Genomic DNA, 24,477 nt, shown 5'->3' with positions numbered 1-24,477 from the left:
ATGCAGTCCTAGCTGCCATCATAATAAATAGTACCAGGAAGGGGAGGAGGCACTCACCCCACTACACTCCTGAAAAGGGAGTGGGGAGCAGAAGAGCACTGAGACTAGCAGAGCAGTGCTAAATTAATAATCAGTTCCATACTGTATATACAGTATGTAAAAATGACAAATATAGGCATAGTGTTCTTCATGACTTCCTCCATGAAGTTAATACTTTTCAAAGAAAAAGGGTTATGATGAGGCAAGGATCAGAACCCATAGGCCCCAGTCTACATTGCCTTTCCACAGACAGAGGCGCTAGGCCAAGACATAGACACCTGTTGCTGTATGCTCCATCCCCTATTGCCTGATGAAGCGGGGCCACACCTGCGAAACGCGTTGCAACTGTTTTCTGGAGTATATTAATGGATCTAAACTTTTGACAGTTTCATGTCTGCTTTGAGGAGGTAAGTCCACCACTGCCTCCTCAGCAATTTTAAAGTTTTTAGCATATTTTATCCTGTTGGCGCCTCTGTTCAATTCCTGCAGTTTCCATATATTAAAGTTTGTGTACACATAAGTTAGGGTGCATGATGTGAATTCTGGGACGTAGCTAATATATGTATGAATCTGAAAAATAGTTTGATGTCCCAAAAGGTTTCATTTGACTTTGCTAAGTGGCAATATATAACTATGGCTAATAGAGTTTTATTGTTTTTCTTCCATAGAAATGCAAACGGCACTAGCAGAGAATCTCATCTATCGTGGTAAGACTAGGACACTTTTGTCATCTTATTTAGCTTACATTTTTAATATGTAGAATAACATGATGCCTACATAGCATGTGGCTACCTAGCGGTGCAATAATGTGGCCTTTAGTAATAGTATACTTGTAGTTGTTACTTGAAACAGTTCTGAAAGTGTCTTGTGTTCTTTCCCTGTATTTGCATAGGGCTTCTTTCATGTGCCTCATTATTATTCAATAATGAAAAAATGTATTCAAAGAAAGACCTCACTACACATATGACCATTGTGATCTCTGCATTGTAGTGGAGGAGGTTATACAATATGGGACAGTAATGGCCATGGTTGGACCACTGTACCAGGAAGTGTAACAAACTCAAGAGAACTCCATTTTGCTGATGCAGCAGATCTTCAGCAGATGCAGAGTGGTAAGGCTGTGTAGAATGCAGCCTAACTACCTGTCTGTCCTGTTGTATATGTATATGTATATATATATATATATATATATATATATATATATATATATATATATATATATATATATATATATATTTATTAGGTGTCTTTACACCTTTTGATATATTTGAAAGAGATAAAGGATATTTTTTAATGATAGTGGTGTATTTTTTTTTCAAAAATATCAAGACCCTTTTGAAAAAGCATATTAAATCTCAGGGCTAGGAGAAAATGTCTAGGATTTCATCCTTGACAAAATAAGGTTTTCTGAATCTGCAGTGAGCTTAAGAGTATAAGTGTAGGCACTGGCAGTCGTGTGTGTGTGTGTGTGTGTGCGTGCGTGCGTGTGCGTGCATGTTTTTATTACAAAACTGTAATTTACTGACCTACAGCTCCCTCTTGTGGACATTTCCTAACAAGGAAAAACTATAGTACATCCTGATATAAGTTTAGCCATGCATGGTTCAGATTGATTCTTCAATAAAACCATTTCTTTGGCTAAATAATCAAATCTAATCAAAGTCATAGAATACAGATATTGATATTGATTTATGTTGATAATATTTTGATCAACTAATGTATCAGGAAAGCTGACAAGTTAATAACTTGAGGTTGATATTAATTGACCGTTATGTTTCCTGTTGTCTCAACAATCATATTTAATAATTTCTAAATGATTTACCATTATTTCTGAATTGATTATATAATAGGTCATTTTACACGTGAACAATGTCTACAAGCTAGCTTACAGAAACTTTATAGAAAACTTTTTATAACTATATATAGGCATTTCCTATTAAAGGAAGCATGTGGGTCTGACACGTTCTGTTTTTTCTTAGTCTACCAGTGTGTCTGATTCCAGATAGTTCAGTAAAGTATGGGCTCATTAATGGTGACTTACATTTCTCAGTTATTGTTATTAAAGATGATACAAATATTTATTATGCACAATTACTTTGGCTGGATCTTGATATGGATAATAAATAACTTTTCTTCTTAAATAAGCCAAATTTGTTTTAGTGCTAAACTAATATTTTTGTCAGTACAATATCAAAATACACATATTAAAATGTAATATTTGCTTAAACATCTCCCATGGGAATTAAATGTCATGCTTTGCACAGGTGCAGATGCGTACATGGAAATTAATATTGTCTATAACCATATTTTATTTTTTCTTCTTTTAATAAAATCAGAAAATATTGTTTATAACAGGGGTAGGGAACCTTAGGGAACCCATGACTCGGGAGCCAGATGTGGCTCTTTTGATGGCTGCATCAGGCTCTCAGACAAATCAGTAGAGGTTGAGTCACTAAGCTGCACCGCTCAAGAAGCTCAGATTAGTGTGGCAGCACAAGTAACATTTTCAAAGTAGGCTTGCTACTGCTGTAGCGTGCACTACTAACTTACTCACCCTCCCTCCAAATTAACTGTCGCTCCAATTGTACTTGTATTTAGTTTGAAACATATTGTACAGCTCTCGGGGAATTACATTTTAAAATATGTGGCGTTTATGGCTCTCTCAGGCAAAAAGGTTCCTCCTGACCCCTGGTTTATAACAATGAAAACAAAAATGTATGTACGATCGTAATAATGTTATAATATTGTCTATAACCTTATTTTATTGTTTTTTCATGCAATAAAATCTAAAAATGTTGTTTATAACAATAAAAAAAGAAAAATTTGTACAACCGAATTAACTATAGTAAAACATTAGTAAATATTACCGATATTTTGCTACAACTAAACTTAACCCTACTCTAACACAGAACCCTCCCTCTACCTATCCCTAACCCTAAGACCCCCCTGCCGGTGCCTTAACCTAAGACCTCCCAAGTGGTGCCTAACCCTAAGACCTCCCAGGTGGTGCCTAACCCTAAGATCCCCCAGGTGGGGCCTAACGTTAAGACTGCCCTGGGGGTGCCTAAACCTAAGACCCTCCTGGTGGGGCCTTAACCTAAAACCTCCCTGCTGGTGTCTAACCCTAAGACTCCCATATCGTTTATCATGATATTTTTTTCAATCTATATATTTAGTTATTTGAGGAGTATTTTTATTTTCCGATAGATATTGATTTTGTTATTAAACTTTATGTCGATAGACGCGATAACTATGGTAAATATGTTTTTAAACGTTATTATTCACCGGGCTGTTTGTAAACATTATTATTATTATTATTATTATTCACTGGGCGCCCATTGTAAACATTATTATTCACCGCGCGCCCATTGTAAACATTATTATTCACCAGGCGCCCAATTTTCTCGTTGGGTGCCCGTCAAACGATATATAACATTCTCATTCTCAGTGCCCTAATTGTCCACTTGCCTCATGTGCCCAAATTTCCTGATTTCAGTGCAGACACACAGTATTAATTAATATTGCCCATCAGGTTTGAGCATCCTGCAGATAGCACTGTGGGCAATGAGTGTTATGTAGATGTATGGCTCTGGTATATCTCTGCTATAACACATACTGTAGCTATGGAGGGGCAGGAAATGACAGCAAAGTGCATGGTGGAGCAGCTTGCTTTAGGTCTAAAAATGCTTGATATTCTGTAAAATAACAGTTTTAAACCACTATACAAATATTCTATTCACATACTGCCATCTAGTGGAGATATAAGAATATGCCTCACTTTTTCATTAAAAATTCCCAATTGTAGCACCAAATATACTACCATATATTTCAGATCTAAGGAATAATGTATAAATCCAGTTAACAAATAAATAAATTATTAAAAGGTTATACATTATTCCTTGGGTATTCATTAATGAGGATGCAATTTGATTCAAGATCGGCCTACTAACATTTAAATCTCTGAATAATCTAGGCCCGGGATACATGAAAGATATGTTGCAGCTACGTAGCAATCCCCGCATTCTCAGATCCACAGGTTCTAATAATCTAGTCATACCCAGAGTCCACTTGGAATCTTTTGGTCCCAGAGCCTTCTGTCATGCTGCCCCTACATTTTGTAACTCCTTACCTCAACAGATCAGGACAGCTCCATCCCTGGACATGTTTAAATCCACACTGAAAACCCACCTGTTCAGTTTGGCATTTGCACAAATATAACTTTTGTTGTGTGAATAATTCATCCTACTACCAATTACTGAATCTGATAGAGCCTAAGCGCTTTGAGTCCTATGGGAGAAAAAGCGCTATAGAAATGTTATTGTATTGTATTATTGTATATTGATGTAAACGGGAAGCTCCCCCTCTGTATCCCCAGTATTAGTATATGAGAAATCCAAATCCATCAGTGGAGAATGAATCCAACCTATTGGACAAAGAAGTCATGTGGCTAAGAGAGAGACACATGACTGGGGTGTAATGATGTGGGTGTAATGAATCGAATCTGCAAAGAATCGAATGGGAAAATCGATTCCCAAAAATTTCAATCTAACAAACTATATTTTTTACTTCCAGTAAACTTAACCAATACTCTAAAAAACTGTGTACATTCTCTTTAACCAAATTCAGACCGACGTAGTTTGAATCTACGTCCAGCAGGTGGTGCTGCCGCTCTGATTGGACGTAGATTCAATGTCCTCGTAAACGAAGCGTCCCACCGCAATTATGCGCACCCAAGAGGGGAGATTAAGCTGTCTCATGACAGCTGACATCTGCCCTCAGTGATCAGGAATCATCGTGATTGGCACCTGATCACGTGATCACTACGATCGCCGGCCGATCATGGTGATCACTACAGAACAGCTGCGATAGGCGGGGAAGAGGAGGATCCACTCACCTTCCTGACATTCCCTCGACGATCGATGCTCCCCTCCGCTCTAGGCCAGCATCTCTGCTCACTCTGACTCTAACGTCGGGTCCCGGCTAGAGCTGCTCATCGCAGGACCAAGGGAGATGAGTAAAGGCTTCTGGCTGTTTTCGGGACAAATGGCCACACAGCAGACACAAATGCTTAACACCTACTCTGCTATTTGTTTCATTCTTTACTGCTCATTCTGCCCGTTATCAGCTCTGATAAGAATCCCCGACTGGCTCTGCTTTCCTGCTATTTATCCTACTAGCAGGAAAGCAGAGCCACAAGGGGGCAGACTTGGGCTTGAAAAGACATCAAAGAAGACTGACTCGGCTATAATCATTACGGGGCAAAGCTAGACTGAATGCGCAGTCGGGGATTCTTATCAGAGCTGATAGCAGGCAAAATGAGCAGTGAAGAATGAAACAAATAGCAGAGTAGGTGTTTACTGTCATGTTACCATTGATATATACGATAAAATACATGAGGGTGCTTCGCCTCTGGTTCTCTTTAAGGGGGGTTAGGCTGCCAGTCCCCAAAAGGTTAAATATATCAAGAGTTGAAAAACAGAGTCATTTGTTTAGACAGAGTTTTTTGTTTTAAAGTACATTTTTAAAAGATCAGAAACCATTTAGAGAGGTGTGATCCTGTGTTGTTTGTAGAGAAAATCTAAAAACATACTTTTTATGAAAAAAAAAAACAAAAGTTGGTATGGAAAATACATTTAATAACTAACTGCAGATAGTTTTCTTACAAGCTTTTGAAATGTAATTTTTTTTCCTTCCGGCATGATATAGGACTGGATCAGAACCAAACAGAACTAGATGTTACTGTACATGCACAAGCTTATATATGAGACATTGTTAAGACCTCAGAAATTATTTTGTAGATATCCACAGCAATCTGACACTGATATCTTTAATACCTTATGCTGGATACACACGGTGCGTTCCCACACTCAATGCGCCGCTCGATTTCCGGCCGCTCGATTATTTCCGAGCATTTCCGAGCGCATTTCGATGATTGTTAGGTCGATTTACATGTAAAGTATGCCAAATCGACCTAACGATCCATCGAAATGCGAAACGGACATGTCAGAAATAATCAAGTCGACGCGAATCGAGCAGCGCATCGAGTGCGGGAACGCACTGTGTGTATCCATTAGAGTCCTACTTCCTTTGAAATGTAAAAAACTTTTTCAGATGTCTAAACAATGAAACTATGTTTAACAATGAAAGTGAGCTCAATCAATATACAATTGGATAAACAAACCAGGAAACAGGAATAGACTAGGATGTGTGAAAAGGTGTTCAGCAACAAACCTGTCTTTGTGTGGTCCAGTCTCCAGTCCAAACACCTAATAAATGGAAGGAATTAATTGGAAAGTGTGAAGACCACAATCTGTCCTTATGCCCAGGAACAGTTACACTTCATACACACATACATGGCATGTTGCTTGGCAAGGATCGGTACTTGGTCCTTTCGTTGACATTGCAGCACCAACACTGTACAGGCGCGTCACTAACCTCAGTGGTGGGAGAGGAGGGCTGATGGAGCAGCACATGAGAAGTGTCATACGGTGGGAGGGGTGAGAGGGGAGACCAATGCCCTTGGTCAGTGCTTGGCCAAATTGATCCGTCAGGCTGTTCGCTAGCAAAGCAACCAAAATGGGTGGGGGGCTGCTGTAAACATGCTAAATTCTCGGCAGAGGTGCTTATTATCGCTTCGCCTGAGTTTCATTGGGCATGTGTACACAGCTTTAGTGACTAAATAAAATACGGAGTGGATGTAAAAAATGACATCGATAATAACAGCCTAATGGAACAAGGAATCATAGTTCAACATAAACCTGGAAAGACTTTCTGATGTCACATGTACAAGCTTGTGCAATCCAGTTCTGCAATCCAGTTCGGCATTATTCTGATCCTTCTCTGGGTCATACTTGAAGAAGAACCTTAAACTTTCAAAAGCTTGCAATACATGTATAGTAAGTTATTAAAGGTAATACCTAAAATACATTTTTCTTTTTAATTTATAAAAAAAATATTTATCAAAATAACTGAGAAATGCAGCTATTTCCCCATGGCAGTCTAAAATAACAGATCACTGCTGGCAATCTTTTTATGCCAGTTCACTTACAGTGCATTAGGAGGGGTGTTGTGTCCAAGCCTTATGGCACTTTCCCTCCTTGGGATATGAATTGTCCTGGACTAATGTGTGTCTAGATCTGCCCAGGCTGTTCAGGACCAAATGAGATAGCTCCCAAACCAGGTGACCTCTGTTCTGGTCAGCCATTAAAGATATTTATGATACCATTTCTATTAGACTGCTTCATGCACTTAAAGCCCAACTCTGGTGTACATAAAAAATGACAGTACGCTAATGTTAATCTGTGTAAGAATTTTCACTGAGTTGTCGAATCAGCTGTGTTCCGTCCTGTAGCTCCACCCCTTGCCCAGAAAGGTCTCAGCCCTTTTTATGCATTACGTAGAGAAAGGCCACTGTGCAAGGGGGTGGGGCTACACGATGAAACCTGGCTGATTCGGGGCTCTGGTGAAGATTATTAGGTGAATGGTAAGGCAGGTTATTATAACATTTAATCATCTGCCCACCTCTGGGTTTTTTATGCACACCAGAGGTATGCTTTAATTTGGGGACTGTCTGTTTTTATGGCTTCCTGGAATCCAGGTTTAAGCAGAAATCTCACCACAGCTTGTAAAGTGTAATAGAAAATGTACATGTACTATTAACATAATGTACTATTATGTTGTCTAACAGATTGCGGAGTTGGGGGCCCGTCAGCATCAAGCAGAATAGTAGGAGGAGCACCAGCAGCTTTAGGCATCTGGCCCTGGCAGGCCAGTCTGCGTCACAAAGGGACACATAAATGTGGAGCCTCCCTCATCAGCAACACCTGGCTAGTTTCAGCAGCTCACTGTTTTGAACTGTAAGTGATGATTTAAGTGAATTAATTATAGTAACTGATGTGTAGGTCCCAGCAAATGTCCTATCATTCATATGTTTTCTGGTAGCCCATGATTTCTACTAATATTAACACAAATATGTGTGTTATCCGTTGAAAAGGCAAGAGAAACTGAAGGTGGGTAGGCATACATGGTGGTCTAGCCTTCTTGAAACAATTTAACACAATTTGACTAGCCTTGCAAAAAAAAAACACCAGAATTTATCCCGCCCTATTTGCAGATGTAAGAAAATGTGTTTGTATTTAAAAAAAAAAAAAAGATTGTGTAGGGAAAATGTTATTTGTGCTCATATCTAGTGATGTGCATAAAATACAAAGCAAACGTACATAAGCGCTCACAGACCAATAGTAAAACAAATGTTCAGTAACCTACTAGAGGTTTACTAAAATATAGACAGTAACTGAATAGTACACCAGTCCAGCTAGGTGGAAGGCTCCCTTGCTATTGTGAGAGCTTAATTGACAGGACAATGTTAAATGGATAAGCGCTCAGGTCCAGTCCTGTATTAATGGGATTCAATATGCTTCAAAGGTTCCATATATTCTCATGGAGATTACGCAATAAAACAGTCCATCTCACAGAGATTAGTAAAGTAATACAGCAGTATCTCTCCGCCAATAAGGAGAGACTCCCCAGATGGAGCGGCCAAATCGGGCCCGACTTCACGTTAGGGGTATGGGCCACCCCTCAGCCTCTCTGGCAACTCCGCTGCTGGGCTTCACTCACTCCGCTGTCACCGCGTTACCTCCAAGAAAGAAACGTTTCACATAGCATAAAAGTATCCCACGTTTATTAAAAAACTTTAAAAAATAAAAGTCAAGTACAAAGTGGCCTAGCACGGTGTGGGACTGGGGTATAGCAAGCAAATGTACGCTAACTATCTATGCCGCAAACACCCAGTAACGGTCCCCGAAAGAAACACTGCCGCTGGCTCAAACAGGATGGCAAGTGCCGACCAATCACCCGGTGACGTCAGACGCAACGCTGCTCTGTAGCTCCACCCTACGCGTTTCGTCAACAAAAATCGGGAAGGTCCGCACACTTAAATGATCTAAAATCAAGGTTTATTCAACCAACGTGACACAAGTCCACTCCATAAACCGACGACTCGTTTCGGGGCCCCGTAGGGTCCCCTTTGTCAAGGTAAAACAGTACAGAATGGTAACGTTACCATTCTGTACTGTTTCACCTTGACAAAGGGGACCCTACGGGGCCCCGAAACGAGTCGTCGGTTTATGGAGTGGACTTGTGTCACGTTGGTTGAATAAACCTTGATTTTGGATCATTAGAGTGTGCGGGCCTTCCCGATTTTTGCTTACAGTGTCCAATGGTCCAGCACCTCTATAGTGGTGTGCGATTCTCCCTCTGATTTTTGACTTACGCGTTTCATCGGTATGGCAACTCATCAGGGACTATGGAGCCAAGAGAGCAGTGTGTTTAAATAGCGTAAGCAGACCTGCGCATAAAGGAATTACTTGCTTGCCCAATCCCAAGCGCCGCTTACATATTAAGATTAACAATAAAAATATAAATATATAAACACTCAGCATTAATAAATACATTAAGCAGTGTAATTTGTAGAAAAAATTGGGAAAAAAATATATAGTGAATATACAGATAAATCACTAGGATAACGGCAATATTTCAAATGTCCACAAGATGGCAATCATTCAGACATATTACAAATGTAGGATATCAGTGCAGTCCTACTAAGGGAACACACCACATATACAATTTTGATCCACTGATGCAGGCAACCTGCGTCAGGACTGCTTCCAGCGGTAAGAAATAGGGATCAAAACTAATAATGATCCAAAAACATACAAGGTAAATACCCAGCATCCATCCCACTACACTCAGAGGCAAAACAAAATTAATCTGCCCAATACACAAAACAGTAACAATTTTTAACAATTTTACGTGACCAATCAGCCACCTACACACCCACATAGGCCCAAATGATTCAGCTGTTATTAATAAAACAGTTAAGATCGATGTCAATGTTAAGCCCCCCCCCCCAGCTCCAGAACACCCATCTTGTGTATCCACTGGGTTTCCAGTTTCGACACCTCGCGGGTGCAATTACACTCTCTCCACTGCGTCCAGGGACGGATCAAGACCAAGTTGCGCCTGTCGCAAGGTCAGGTTTTGGCGCCTAAAGGTCAGATTTTGGCGCCTAAACTGCCATTCATTTTGCCGCCTTTTTAAGAATTCAACAAACTGCGCCTGGGGCAAGATACCCGCTTGCCCCCGCTTGATCCGACCCTGACTGCGTCTTAACCTTTTGAACCCCTCACAACCTTAAACTGTTGGAGCAAGAACCATGGTGGGTGGAGAAATGCCTAGAGACGCTGTGTTGCTGGAATCCCTTACACAATTTGGCTAGCCTTGCAAAAAAACACCAGAATTTATCCCGCCTTCAATATATCCATTGACTTCAATGTATTTTTTTATTTGCAGATGTAAAAAAATGTGTTTGTATTTAAAAAAAAAAAAAAAAAGATTGTGTAGGGAAAATGTTAGTTGTGCTCATATCTAGTGATGTGCATAGTGTAGCGCATGCACACAAATTTAGATGCATAGTCTTATGCTGGGTACACACGATGCAGTTTTTTGGTCGATTTTCCGTCCGATCAATTTCTGATTCCATTCTGTTCTTTTCTTATCTATTTCCATTCACTTCTATGAGAAATCGATCAGAAAATGATAGAAAATAAGATCGGCCATGTCAGAAATTATCGAACCATCTATCTAACGCAAAATTGTATGGTGTGTACCTAGCATTACACTCCAGCCAAGATTTAGGCCGCATACACACAAACAACCCATGTTGCCGATCGAAGATCAGGAACTGATCTCTTTGAGCGACGATGCGCTGTGTTGCTATGTGGAGGGGGGGGGGGGGGGGGGGTGACGGAGGGACGACAAGCGGCGTGTGATGTCACACAGCGGGTGGGGGATTGCCGCAAACAGTGGGATCGGTGGGGGCATTGGCGTCGCTGGGGGTGAGTAGATTTTGTGGCATGTTTTCCCACTGTGCACATTTGAGATTGTAATTCCTGCTTTTCCTTTTCTTATCTCTTCAGCGATGCAGACGTGAATAAATGGACAGTGGTATTAGGCACTACCTCATCAAGCGGGGGAAACGGGCTACAGCTAAAGAGGATCATAGTTTCTAAGAACTACATCAGTGCAACGCATGAAAATGACATTGCCTTGCTTGAACTGTCTGCTCCAGTCAGTTTTACAAAAGACATTCGCACTGTATGTCTACCAAAAGCATCTGACAACTTTAGTGACAATTCGCTGTGTTATGTCACTGGATGGGGATCTCTGGAAGATGGAGGTTAGGAAGATTCCCTTTTATTATCATTTCTGCCGAATTTATGAAAATGTTAAATGCTTCTACCATATTTCAAGACAATGATGTTCCATATAGCTGCCTAAACAGCAGGCAGAGCCTGAGACAGCAAACATAAACCTCTGCCTGCATATCTCGCCTGGCTGCCTAGTGCAGTCAAATGAGCGGGTGGCAGGGAACAGTTATAGTTACCTGTTCAGGGCGGGTTATTCTCTTTCTCCACCAGCAGCTTTGAACTTCCAACAGGTCTTCTGGGACCTGGTCACCTCTGATCACATGATATGACATGTGATCGGGATCCAGGAGACCATGTCAGCGTTACAGCGCTACCCAGTGGTGGAAGAGGGGTAATGGAAGACAGCTGACATGGTCTCCTGGATCCCGATCACGTCATATCATATGATTGTAACCTGATGAGACATGTCGGGATAACATCGCTGCCGCAGTGGAGGAAGAAGAAGCCTAAACCAGCCATCAGGACAGGTAACTATAAAAACTCCCTGCCACCCACTCTGCATACTCTGCTAGCCTGCCAGGCTGGGGAAGGCACACTTCCCTGGTGGCAGGGAACAGTCAACCCTGCAGCCATATAAAGTTTTACTTGCTAAAGGGCTAAAGAGGCACTGCAACAAGATATAGTAGAATGCAGTAAATTATTCTGGATAACCACCACTAATTTTCTGGTTTCAGCATCAGAAACACTTTCTATATCTATATATTGCTATTCAGGTAGTCCCCGGTTAAAGAACGAGATAGGGACTGTAGATTTGTTCTTAACTTGAATCCATTCTTAAGTCGGAACGTTTGAAACCGCTTCTTTAAACTTCTCCCACGGAAATGACATCATGGCGACGGGATCGGGCTGTTCGTGGCGGGTGGTTCGTAAGTCGGGCGTCTGTAAACCGGGGGCTACCTGTATATTAAATGCAGTCTCCCACGTAGCCAGTACCAGGGAGATTTTGTACTGGCTTCAGGACTCTCAATAAATAATCAAAAATTCCACAGAGCTGCATATTGTCAGCACTGAAGATATCATTACCTGTGATAAATGTAAGAATGTAAATCAGGGCGAGGAAAGATTTTACAATGTGAAAGCACTGACTAAATCATCTATACACTACACTACAGTTCCTCTTTGATATACTAGACAGTGTTGATAGTGTATGTGCTACCTTGCTAAACAACCTTTTCCAGAAATATAGGTGGCCATACACTTATAGATTTGCAGCAGATTCGACCATCAGATAGATTTCTGTCAGATGCCTGTCAAGTTTATTCTGACAGGAATCTATCTGATGTGTGCCACACACTAGGAACAGAGTTCCAATAGATTTCAGAATTAAATCTATTGGAAATCTGACTAAATGCATTATTGGACCATTAGATCCAATGCAACTCTATGGGCCACGGATCTGCTACTAGCAGCAGATCGACCTAGATCTTCCATCCTGTCAGATAGATCAAATCCATCGAAGTCGATAGAAATCAGCCGCAAATCAATCGATAGATTTGATAGAATCGATTAGTGATCGATCGATGGCTGAAATTCAACAGTGTATGGGCCCCTTAAAGGTGGCCATACACTCATAGATTTTCAGCAGATTCGACCATCAGATAAATTTCTGTCAGATGCCTGTCAAGTCGAATCTGACAGGAATCTATCTGATGTATGCCACACACTAGGAACAGATTTCCAATAGATTTCAAAATAAAATCTATTGGAAATCTATTGAAAATCGATCTAAATGCATTATTGGACCATTAGATTCAATGCAACTCTATGGGCCATCGACCGCTGCCAGCAGCAGATCGACCTAGATCTTCCATCCTGTCAGATAGATCAAAACCATTGAAATTGGCCACAAATCGATCGATAGATTTGAAAGAATCGATTTCTGACTGATCAAATGATTCTATAGATCGATCGATGGCTGAAATCGACCAGTGTATAGGCCCCTTAAGATTATGATTGCACAGCATGTCCACAAAGTAGCATAATCATGCTGGCTTTTTCAGAAATTATCAGTGGATCTATAATAATTATTTTATATTCAGCAGCCCTTTAGGCCCATCTGCCTAATGATGGCCACTAATGATCAAATCTTTCTCATCCAATCTTACCATCTCTATGTAATATAAGGTAACTGCCTGAGGTATCCATTCAGTATATTCACTCAATTTACCCTTATACTACATAGATTTGGTAAGATTGGATGAAAGAGATTGGATCATTAGTGGCCACTTTTGGGAACATCCAAAATTCTCATCTTTACCAGCAGCCTACTGATTATTGCACATAGCAGAAATGTATGCATATATTACCTGTGTATTGGGTAGTTTCAGGAAATGACTAATATTACTTTTTCCTTACAGGTTACACATCATCAGTTCTGCAACAAGCTGAAATAAAAATAATCAATACAGACCTGTGTCGTAGTTCAAAGATGCTGGGAAGCTTAATAGACCCACCCTCCATGTTATGTGCTGGATATGTGGAGGGAAGAATTGATGCTTGTCAGGTGAGTTACATGGAAGCCAACACAAGAGAAATCGTGTTCTGGAAGCAGCCATTCCCTGATTAATTGTGTTAGAAAGGAGAGGAAAAGGCAAGCACAAATTGTGTGTGGAAGTAAAGGGATGGAACTAACTTATTTGGAATGGTTTCACGTGATTGAGGTGGCTGGGAAACATTAATGCGTGGCCAGCAGTGAAAACTTCTTAGCCAGGGACTAGGGCTGATGCTACCATAGGGGCAACCTAGGTAATTGCCCCAGGGCCCTGAGCTGGTTTCCCAGCCCCCCAGGTGTCCCCCCCCCCCCCCCATGTATTTATTGCAAAGATTTTGACAATGTAGCCACTCACCTGTGCCGACTGGCAAAACCGGGGGGGGGGGGGGGTATAGGGGGTGGAACAGGCTCGCGGTCACAGGGAAAGTGGGGGATTTGGCAGCAAAAAAGGGGCCCCTGATGGTGCTTTAGGGGGGTCAGGTCTGATGGGGGTCTGTCAGGTGACCCTCCAGGTTTAATTTTCCCAGGGGCCCCATTGTGACTAGTATTGGCCCTGCCGGGGACATGTTCAGGAATTGCTGCTGGTGGTTCCCTGATTAAAGTGTTTACTTCCACACATGGTTTGTTTGCTGACAGAGTCACAAGTGACACTTTGATGGAGCTTGAAACTCCCACCCCCCTCTTCAAGTACAGCCGTTGTGAGGCTCCGCCTTCACTGATATGAAGTACCTCCACCATAAGACCCCTCCCTCCTAATGCAGAGTAGCGTAGCAGTGATTGAGCTGTGTTACCTTCTCCATTTGTTAGGTCAGCTTCTTCAGTGCACATCACCGTCACTTGCCTCTGTTCTGCTGCTGAGTCTTCTTACATGTCATGTGGCATTTTGATTAATAAATTTGGTGTCACAGCTCAAGTAGACTCTATAATAACCAGTATCTCTCTGACTTACAGACAACACATAAAACACCCAGATTTAGGATTTACTGCTTTGGACAACTTTATTTATGAATGGTAGATTCTTTTAGCAGTCCTAGCAGATATAGGCTATTGTGCTCATCATTTAGCTGTGTGTTAGTCTATGGCAGCCAAGACTGCATGAGAAAACAGCCAATGGAATGGCCAGTCCTGAGCTGAGTGAGGAGTATAGTAGGTTTTAATAAAGACTCTACAGGACTGTTTTTTGGTACAGGTTGCCTAGGGTGTCCTCTAATGTACAGGGCATGATACTGCATCACCATACAATCTTACCAAACCTATGTAGTAGAAGAGTAAGCAGAGAGGATATGCTTTGAATGGATACTTTATGTAGTCCCGCATATTAAATAAGTGGTAAGACTGTACAGTCAAGAGCGTGTCATTCATGGCACCTTTAATGAAATTCTTCTGCCGAGTGCTTGCCTATGCAGCCGATCTCCTCAGCCTCCATAACAAAGTGACATAAAGTATAGCCCAAGCCTTGAGCTATACTTTGTCACTTTGTTATGCACTTATAATGCACCGGACCTTTTATTATTTTCCTGACGAAGCTTGATTATTTTAATAAGCAAAACATGTTGCTTTGATGGGTGTTTGTTAGTTACTGGTGGGGTGACTCCTATCTGTCATTTTCTGGGTTATCAAGCGGTGAACCAGCAAATGAGGTTGGCTGATTGACCACCCTTGGGTTGCACTTGCTTGGGAATTTCCTAACCAGTGCCTGACAGGTTATAACACTGGGAACTTACATTTCTACTCTATGATTTAGTTTGATTTATCTATCATTATAGAGTAGTTGTATATGTGGGTACGGCTAACAGCAGAGCATCAATTATATTTGGGCTGAGCCTGTATCCCATATGTTATAAGACTATTCAATCCCAGTGATTAGACATATAATTATCTGTGGAGTACCAAACCTAATGGTATGTGTTTATGGTGATGGATTCATGGCCCAGTTTTTACAGTGGCTTGCCAAAGTATTCGGCCTCCTTGAAGTTTTCCACATTTTGTCACATTACTGCCACAAACATGAATCAATTTTATTGGAATTCCACGTGAAAGACCAACACAAAGTGGTGTACACATGAGAAGTGGAAGGAAAATCATACATGATTCCAAACATTTTTTACAAATAAATAACTGCAAAGTGGGGTGTGCGTAATTATTCAGCCCCCTTTGGTCTGAGTGCAGTCAGTTGCCCATAGACATTGCCTGATGAGTGCTAATGATTAAATAGAGTGCACCTGTGTGTAATCTAATGTCAGTACAAATACAGCTGCTCTGCGACAGCCTCAGAGGTTGTCTAAGAGAATATTGGGAGCAACAACACCATGAAGTCCAAATAACACACAAGAGAGGTCAGGGATAAAGTTATTGAGAAATGTAAAGCAGGCTTAGGCTACAAAAAGATTTCCAAAGCCTTGAACATCCCACGGAGCACTGTTCAAGCGAACATTCAGAAATGGAAGGAGTATGGCACAACTGTACACCTACCAAGACAAGGCCATCCACCTAAACTCACAGGCCGAACAAGGAGAGCGCTGATCAGAAATGCAGTCAAGAGGCCCACAGTGATGCTGAACGAGCTGCAGAGATCTACAGCTCAGGTGGGGGAATTTGTCCATAGGACAACTATTAGTCGTGCACTGAACAAAGTTGGCCTTTATGGAAGAGTGGCAAGAAGAAAGGCATTGTTAACAGAAAGCATAAGAAGTCCCATTTCCACTGTCCTTGTAGTGTATTCTATCATTCCACTGTCCTTGTAGTGTATTCCAGCATTCCACTGTCCTTGTAGTGTATATCAACATTCCACTATCCTTGTATTCTAGCATTACACTGTCCTTGTAGTGTATTCCAACATTGCACTGTCCTTCTAGTGTATTCCAGCATTCCACTGTCCTTGTAGTGTATTCCAACATTCCATTGTCCTTGTAGTGTATTCCAACATTCCACTATCCTTGTATTCTAGCATTCCACTGTCCTTGTAGTGTATTCCAACATTGCACTGTCCTTGTAGTGTATTCCAGCATTCCACTGTCCTTGTAGTGTATTCCAACATTCCACTGTCATTGTAGTGTATTCCAACATTCCACTGTCCTTGTAGTGTGTTCTATCATTCCACTGTCCTTGTAGTGTATTCTAGCATTGCACTGTCCGTGTAGTGTATTCCAACATTCCACTGTCCTTGTAGTGTATTCCAACATTCCACTGTCATTGTAGTGTATTCCAACATTCCACTGTCCTTGTAGTGTGTTCTATCATTCCACTGTCCTTGTAGTGTATTCTAGCATTGCACTGTCCGTGTAGTGTATTCCAACATTCCACTGTCCGTGTAGTGTATTCCAACATTCCACTGTCCTTGTAGTGTATTCCAACATTCCACTGTCCTTGTAGTGTATTCCAACATTCCACTGTCCTTGTAATGCATTCCAACATTCCACTGTCTTTGTAGTGTATTCCAACATTCCACTGTCCTTGTAGTGTATTCCAACATTCCACTGTCCTTGTAGTGTATTCTAGCATTGCACTGTCCTTGTAGTGTATTCCAACATTTCACTGTCCTTGTAATGCATTCCAACATTCCACTGTCCTTGTAGTGTATTCCAACATTCCACTGTCCTTGTAGTGTATTCTAGCATTGCACTGTCCTTGTAGTGTATTCCAACATTCCACTGTCCTTGTAGTGTATTCTAGCATTGCACTGTCCTTGTAGTGTATTCCAACATTCCACTGTCCTTGTAATGCATTCCAACATTCCACTGTCCTTGTAGTGTATTCCAACATTCCACTGTCCTTGTAGTGTGTTCTATCATTCCACTGTCCTTGTAGTGTATTCCAACATTGCACTGTCCTTGTAGTGTATTCCAACATTCCACTGTCCTTGTAATGCATTCCAACATTCCACTGTCCTTGTAGTGTATTCCAACATTTCACTGTCCTTGTAGTGTATTCCAACATTTCACTGTCCTTGTAGTGTATTCTAGCATTGCACTGTCCTAGTAGTGTATTCCAACATTCCACTGTCCTTGTAGTGTATTCTAGCATTGCACTGTCCTTGTAATGCATTCCAACATTCCACTGTCCTTGTAGTGTATTCCAACATTCCACTGTCCTTGTAATGCATTCCAACATTTCACTGTCCTTGTAGTGTATTCCAACATTTCACTGTCCTTGTAGTGTATTCCAACATTCCACTGTCCTTGTAGTGTATTCCAACATTCCACTGTCCTTGTAGTGTATTCTAGCATTGCACTGTCCTTGTAGTGTATTCTATCATTCCACTGTATTTGTAGTGTATTCCAACCTTCCACTGTCCTTGTAGTGTATTCCAACATTCCACTGTCCTTGTAGTGTATTCTAGCATTGCACTGTCCTTGTAGTGTATTCCAACATTCCACTGTCCTTGTAGTGTATTCCAAAATTCCACTGTCCTTGTAGTGTATTCCAACATTCCACTGTCCTTGTAGTGTTTTCTATCATTCCACTGTCCTTGTAGTGTATTCCAACATTCCACTGTCCTTGTAGTGTATTCTAGCATTGCACTGTCCTTGTAGTGTATTCCAACATTTCACTGTCCTTGTAGTGTATTCCAACATTTCACTGTCCTTGTAGTGTATTCCAACATTCCACTGTCATTGTAGTGTATTCCAACATTCCACTGTCCTTGTAGTGTATTCCAACATTCCCCTGTCCTTGTAGTGTATTCCAACATTCCACTGTCCTTGTAGTGTATTCTAGCATTCCACTGTCCTTGTAGTGTATTTCAACATTCCACTGTCCTTGTAGTGTATTCCAACATTCCACTGTCCTTGTAGTGTATTCCAACATTCCATTGTCCTTGTAGTGTATTCCAACATTCCACTGTCCTTGTAGTGTATTCTATCATTCCACTGTCCTTGTAGTGTATTCTATCATTCCACTGTCCTTGTAGTGTATTCCAACATTCCACTGTCCTTGTAGTGTATTCCAACATTCCACTGTCCTTGTAGTGTATTCTAGCATTCCACTGTCCTTGTAGTGTATTCCAACATTTCACTGTCCTTGTAGTGTATTCTAGCATTGCACTGTCCTTGTAGTGTATTCCAACATTTCACTGTCCTTGTAGTGTATTCCAGCATTCCACTGTCCTTGTAATGCATTCCAACATTTCACTGTCCTTGTAGTGTATTCTAGCATTGCACTGTCCTTGTAGTGTATTCCAACATTTCACTGTCCGTGTAGTGTATTCCAACATTCCACTGTCCTTGTAGTGTATTCTAGCATTGCACTGTCCTTGTAGTGTATTCTATCATTCCACTGTATTTGTAGTGTATTCCAACCTTCCACTGTCCTTGTAGTGTATTCCAACATTCCACTGTCCTTGTAGTGTATTCTAGCATTGCACTGTCCTTGTAGTGTATTCCAACATTCCACTGTCCTTGTAGTGTATTCCAAAATTCCACTGTCCTTGTAGTGTATTCCAACATTCCACTGTCCTTGTAGTGTTTTCTATCATTCCACTGTCCTTGTAGTGTATTCCAACATTCCACTGTCCTTGTAGTGTATTCTAGCATTGCACTGTCCTTGTAGTGTATTCCAACATTTCACTGTCCTTGTAGTGTATTCCAACATTTCACTGTCCTTGTAGTGTATTCCAACATTCCACTGTCATTGTAGTGTATTCCAACATTCCACTGTCCTTGTAGTGTATTCCAACATTCCCCTGTCCTTGTAGTGTATTCCAACATTCCACTGTCCTTGTAGTGTATTCTAGCATTCCACTGTCCTTGTAGTGTATTTCAACATTCCACTGTCCTTGTAGTGTATTCCAACATTCCACTGTCCTTGTAGTGTATTCCAACATTCCATTGTCCTTGTAGTGTATTCCAACATTCCACTGTCCTTGTAGTGTATTCTATCATTCCACTGTCCTTGTAGTGTATTCTATCATTCCACTGTCCTTGTAGTGTATTCCAACATTCCACTGTCCTTGTAGTGTATTCCAACATTCCACTGTCCTTGTAGTGTATTCTAGCATTCCACTGTCCTTGTAGTGTATTCCAACATTTCACTGTCCTTGTAGTGTATTCTAGCATTGCACTGTCCTTGTAGTGTATTCCAACATTTCACTGTCCTTGTAGTGTATTCCAGCATTCCACTGTCCTTGTAATGCATTCCAACATTTCACTGTCCTTGTAGTGTATTCTAGCATTGCACTGTCCTTGTAGTGTATTCCAACATTTCACTGTCCGTGTAGTGTATTCCAAAATTCCACTGTCCTTGTAGTGTATTCCAGCATTCCACTGTCCTTGTAATGCATTCCAACATTTCACTGTCCTTGTAGTGTATTCCAACACTCCACTGTCCTTGTAGTGTATTCCAACATTCCACTGTCCTTGTAGTGTATTCCAACACTCCACTGTCCTTGTAGTGTATTCCAACATTCCACTGTCCTTGTAGTGTATTCCAACATTCCACTGTCCTTGTAGTGTGTTCTATCATTCCACTGACCTTGTAGTGTATTCCAACATTCCACTGTCCTTGTAGTGTATTCCAGCATTCCACTGTCCTTGTAATGCATTCCAACATTTCACTGTCCTTGTAGTGTATTCCAGCATTCCACTGTCCTTGTAATGCATTCCAACATTTCACTGTCCTTGTAGTGTATTCCAACACTCCACTGTCCTTGTAGTGTATTCCAACATTCCACTGTCCTTGTAGTGTATTCCAACACTCCACTGTCCTTGTAGTGTGTTCTATCATTCCACTGTCCTTGTAGTGTGTTCTATCATTCCCTGTCCTTGTAGTGTATTCCAACATTTCACTGTCTTTGTAGTGTATTTCAGCTTCCCATTCCAGTGTTGTTGTAGTGTACTCCAACATTACACTGTCCTTGTAGTGTATTCCAGCTTTCTATTCTAGTGACCTCTGTAGTATCATTCTACAGGTGCATACACACCTTTGACTTGTGTCGTCAATCGGTGATCGGGACCTTATCCCCTTGGTTGACATTGCTGGCCCGGCCAGTACAGACACGTGTCAGCTGTGTAGCTGCCAACGCGTACTGTTGCTATGCGGGTGGCGGATTGACGACGGAGCAGTGTGTGCGTGAGCGTGATCATCTTCAGAGAAGTTGGCCATCCGTTGTGTGAGTTGATCCAATGGGCAGATCGCTCGCGGGTTGGGGGGCTGCCGTAAACACGCTTCATTATTGGCTGAGGCAGTCATTGTTGGCCACCTCAGCTGTCTTTAGTCCAGTGTGTGCACAAGCCTTTAGTCAATGGAATTATAGTTCCTACATTAGGAAACCTGCTCATCCTGCTTCTTCTCCTCTATAGTGTGTGTGTGTGTGTGTGTGTGTGTGTGTGTGTGTTTGAGGTAGGAGGTGGGAAGCAGAGGGGACAGGACCAAATAGGTCATAAACAACCTTGGGATTTTAGATTGTTACAAGGAGTTTGTGAGTTCACTTATGTATTCAAACTGTGAACATTTCATATATTTGAAATGTGCTTTTAGCTGTTGCCGAGTTTCTTCTCTTTCCCTAGCATGAACAAATGAAACTGATGCATTCAAAAGCAGTGTAATTTACTTTTAGGCTTCTTGCACACCAAGACGTTGCATTAGGTGGCACGTTAAGGTCGCATAACGTGCACCTAACACAACGTATGGTGCTGCAAGAGCCGACGGTAGAGTGAGCCGCGTTAGGCGGCTCGAGTCCTATAATGTCTCCCAGAGTGGCGCTGATTGGCCAGCGGGACCACGTGATGCGGAGCGAGACACTCCGCATCACGTGGTCCCGCCGGCCAATCAGCTGCCGCCAGTGCAGTGAATATTAAGTAGCCATGTGCGCGGCTACTGTAGCTGGCTCTCCCCGCCTCCTCTCCGCCCCCCACTGCGCATGTGCAAACAGTCTAACGCGGCTATAGCCGCTCCAACGTCGTAGCATGCTGCGCTTTGCACAGAACGTGTAGCGTTACATGTAACGCAACGTGGGCTGTGTGAACAGCCCACTTGTGTTACATTGCTGTGCGTTGGGAGAGCGTTACAGGCGCACTAACGTGCGCCTGTAACGTCTTGGTGTGTAAGCAGCCTTAGGATGAGCAGGAGATTCTCCTGACATGCAAACTTCAAGTGACCCAGCAGGTGGAAGCTATGCTTAATTAGGTGGCAGCTAAGGGCTGCCAGATAATTAATCAGCAGCTAATTACATCCCTTCAATTCAATTTTGGGGTCGGTAGAGCTGTGCATATTAGGATAATTTTCTGCTCATCTCTATTAGTGACATATACTTAGATTATTAATAAGTGAGTGTATTCCTGTGTTCCTATTCTAGGGGGATTCTGGAGGCCCATTGGTTGCTCAGCAGAATACAGACAGTTGGTATCTCTCTGGAATCGTCAGCTTTGGCCTGGGATGTGCCTTACCCGACAAGCCCGGCGTCTACACTAGAGTCACAGCAATGCGCAACTGGATCACTGAGCAGACAGGATTATGATGATCTGCAAAAAAAGGCTACAAGACAGATCCTTGCTTCTTCCAGTGGAATTCTACCGTAACAGGAGTGGCAAATAACACAAAATGTGTTACTAGATACAAAGAACTTCTCTCCATTTCAAAAACAGCAGTTTAAGTGAGGAGAACGTGAAAGATTTGGTCGGTCTTCATCTGTGTTCCTCTATGTTTTTCCCAAGCTGCTTAAATATTTCTCTTACTGAATATTGAACTGATGCATATTACATTTTACATAGCCCTTCTAGGAGCTTATAGGGAAACAATCTGTAGAAATGCTTAGTTAGCAACCTAAATATTTCCCTACAATATGAATTACTAAATAACGTAAGGCATTTTGGGGTGAATTGCTAAAAAGTGTAGATCAGGGGGCAATAAATATAGGATGACACACCTGGCTCTCCGCAGTCCTCCTGTGCTGACTTTTCTCATGGAAATACTCGATCATGTTCGGTCGCATATTCCTTGGCAGACTGATCCTCTACACACATTTCATGTTATGCTGGTTTAAACTCCTCTTACAGCATAACATGGCATCACACTTTGCATAACAAACTACCATTTGAGGTCTGTAAATACCATTATTTCAACTTCAGTTAAGCAAGTTCAAAACAATCTTTATACTGTATGTTTAACCTTTTCCAGACCAATTTCCGGCTCTGGCCCCTTAACGTGGACCTGAACTCTTGCACAGGACAGAAGGAAAACATAGAGAAATGCCCCCTGTATGTATTTAGAGAGTTTAGCCTGTCTAATTCCCCCTCATCTGTGACTAATCACAAGTTGTAATTTGACCCCTCAGCTGTGTCAGCTGACTGCCTTGGCAGAGCAGCTAATTGGTAAACACAGGATGTTAACAATATGTCTGCTTCCACGCAGATTTATTGCAGGATTTGTATCAGCTGTAACAAATAATTTTTTTTCTAAAGGTTATTTGGCTGTTGCTTATCTTTTAGAGCAGAGAGGAAGTTCTGAGTTCAGGCCCTCTTTAAAATGTACCCCAGGCAGGCACATTTCAGGTACAAAAAGAAATACTTACTTAGGAAGTGGGAAGCTTCTGGATCCTATAGAGGCTTCCCACACTGTTCTCGGGTTCCCTGACACCAAGTGCACCCCCCCCCCTTCCCGAAGATAACAAACAAGGGCTTATCACTAGGAACCTCATGGCCGCAATCCTCTTTAAGCACAAGCGTGGCCACAGTGTGCCTGCGTGAGTACGGCTGCACTGTGCTACTGCGGAGGCGTGGCCATGCTTGTATGGGTGCAGCACAACTGTGCTCTTGCCATTCCAGTGTGAAAAATATGCATCAATAGGGAAAATCCATAGCGGGCAAAAACTTTTTATATCACTGTACAAATAGTGTGTATTCCTGTTATACAGGACTGTGTATCGTTCATTGCATTTGGTCAATGTGAAGTTTATTTGTCATGATGTTGGCAATAAAGTGCTGCGTCTTATTGTATACAATGTACAGCATAAAAAAATCCCTTTTTCTGCACTAATTTATGAATTAAACATAACTTATATAACTTAGAGTAACTTATTACACTGTCTACCACGTTTGTATTATGTACCAATGACTGTATTTTTATGTATACCAATGTCTGTATTTGTATTTTTGTTTTGTTTGTTTTCTTACTCTGCACATTGCCACAAAATATAATGGTGCTATATAACATTACACAAAAATGGTATTTATATTTAATAAAATTCTGTTAGATACCATTTGCTGGTACTGCTTCCTTTTTTGTTCCAGGGCAGAGGTGCCCACACTTTTTTGGCCTGTGAGCTACTTTTAAAAATTAGCAAGTCAAAACGATCTACCAATGTACAATTTTAGGAGCACAATTGTATGTACAGAATGGAAAATGTAGTGCGGTCGGGATCTGCCATGAAGTCCTTCGCGATCTACCCATTGGGCACCCCTGTTCTAGGGTGTGTGTTATGTTGAACTGTTTTCTTTTTACTTTCTTCAGCAAAACCAAACAATTCAAAAATTGTTTGATATGAAATAAATATGTCAGCCTCCATATCTCTCTTAGTTCAGGTTTGCTTTAAGTGCTCCTACCACTTGTACCTGGCCCCACCAGCATGCCTACAGTGAGATAATTTGATCCCATGCTGATTTTGCTTGTTTGCACTCTGACCAATAAATAACCAGTCTATTCTAATGGTAGGTATATTGTAGCTGTGAGAGACAGGATAACAAC

General features: G+C 41.5%; 1 protein-coding gene across 1 annotated transcript; it reads left to right on the top strand.

Annotated features, from left to right (window-relative positions):
* The first annotated feature begins 709 nt into the window (after nt 1-709).
* On the top strand, nt 710-23,786 carry LOC137547569 (transmembrane protease serine 11C-like). The gene is made up of 5 exons (XM_068271103.1): nt 710-746; nt 7,727-7,895; nt 11,019-11,278; nt 13,667-13,812; nt 22,091-23,786. Exons 1-5 carry the CDS (start codon nt 710-712, stop codon nt 22,250-22,252), a joined length of 774 nt encoding a protein of 257 aa, XP_068127204.1. The 3' UTR covers nt 22,253-23,786.
* The last annotated feature ends 691 nt before the right edge of the window (nt 23,787-24,477 follow it).

This window comes from Hyperolius riggenbachi, chromosome 1 (genome assembly GCF_040937935.1).
Source record: "Hyperolius riggenbachi isolate aHypRig1 chromosome 1, aHypRig1.pri, whole genome shotgun sequence".
Taxonomy (NCBI): Eukaryota; Metazoa; Chordata; class Amphibia; order Anura; family Hyperoliidae; genus Hyperolius; species Hyperolius riggenbachi.
This window is presented reverse-complemented; position numbering and strand designations above follow the sequence as displayed.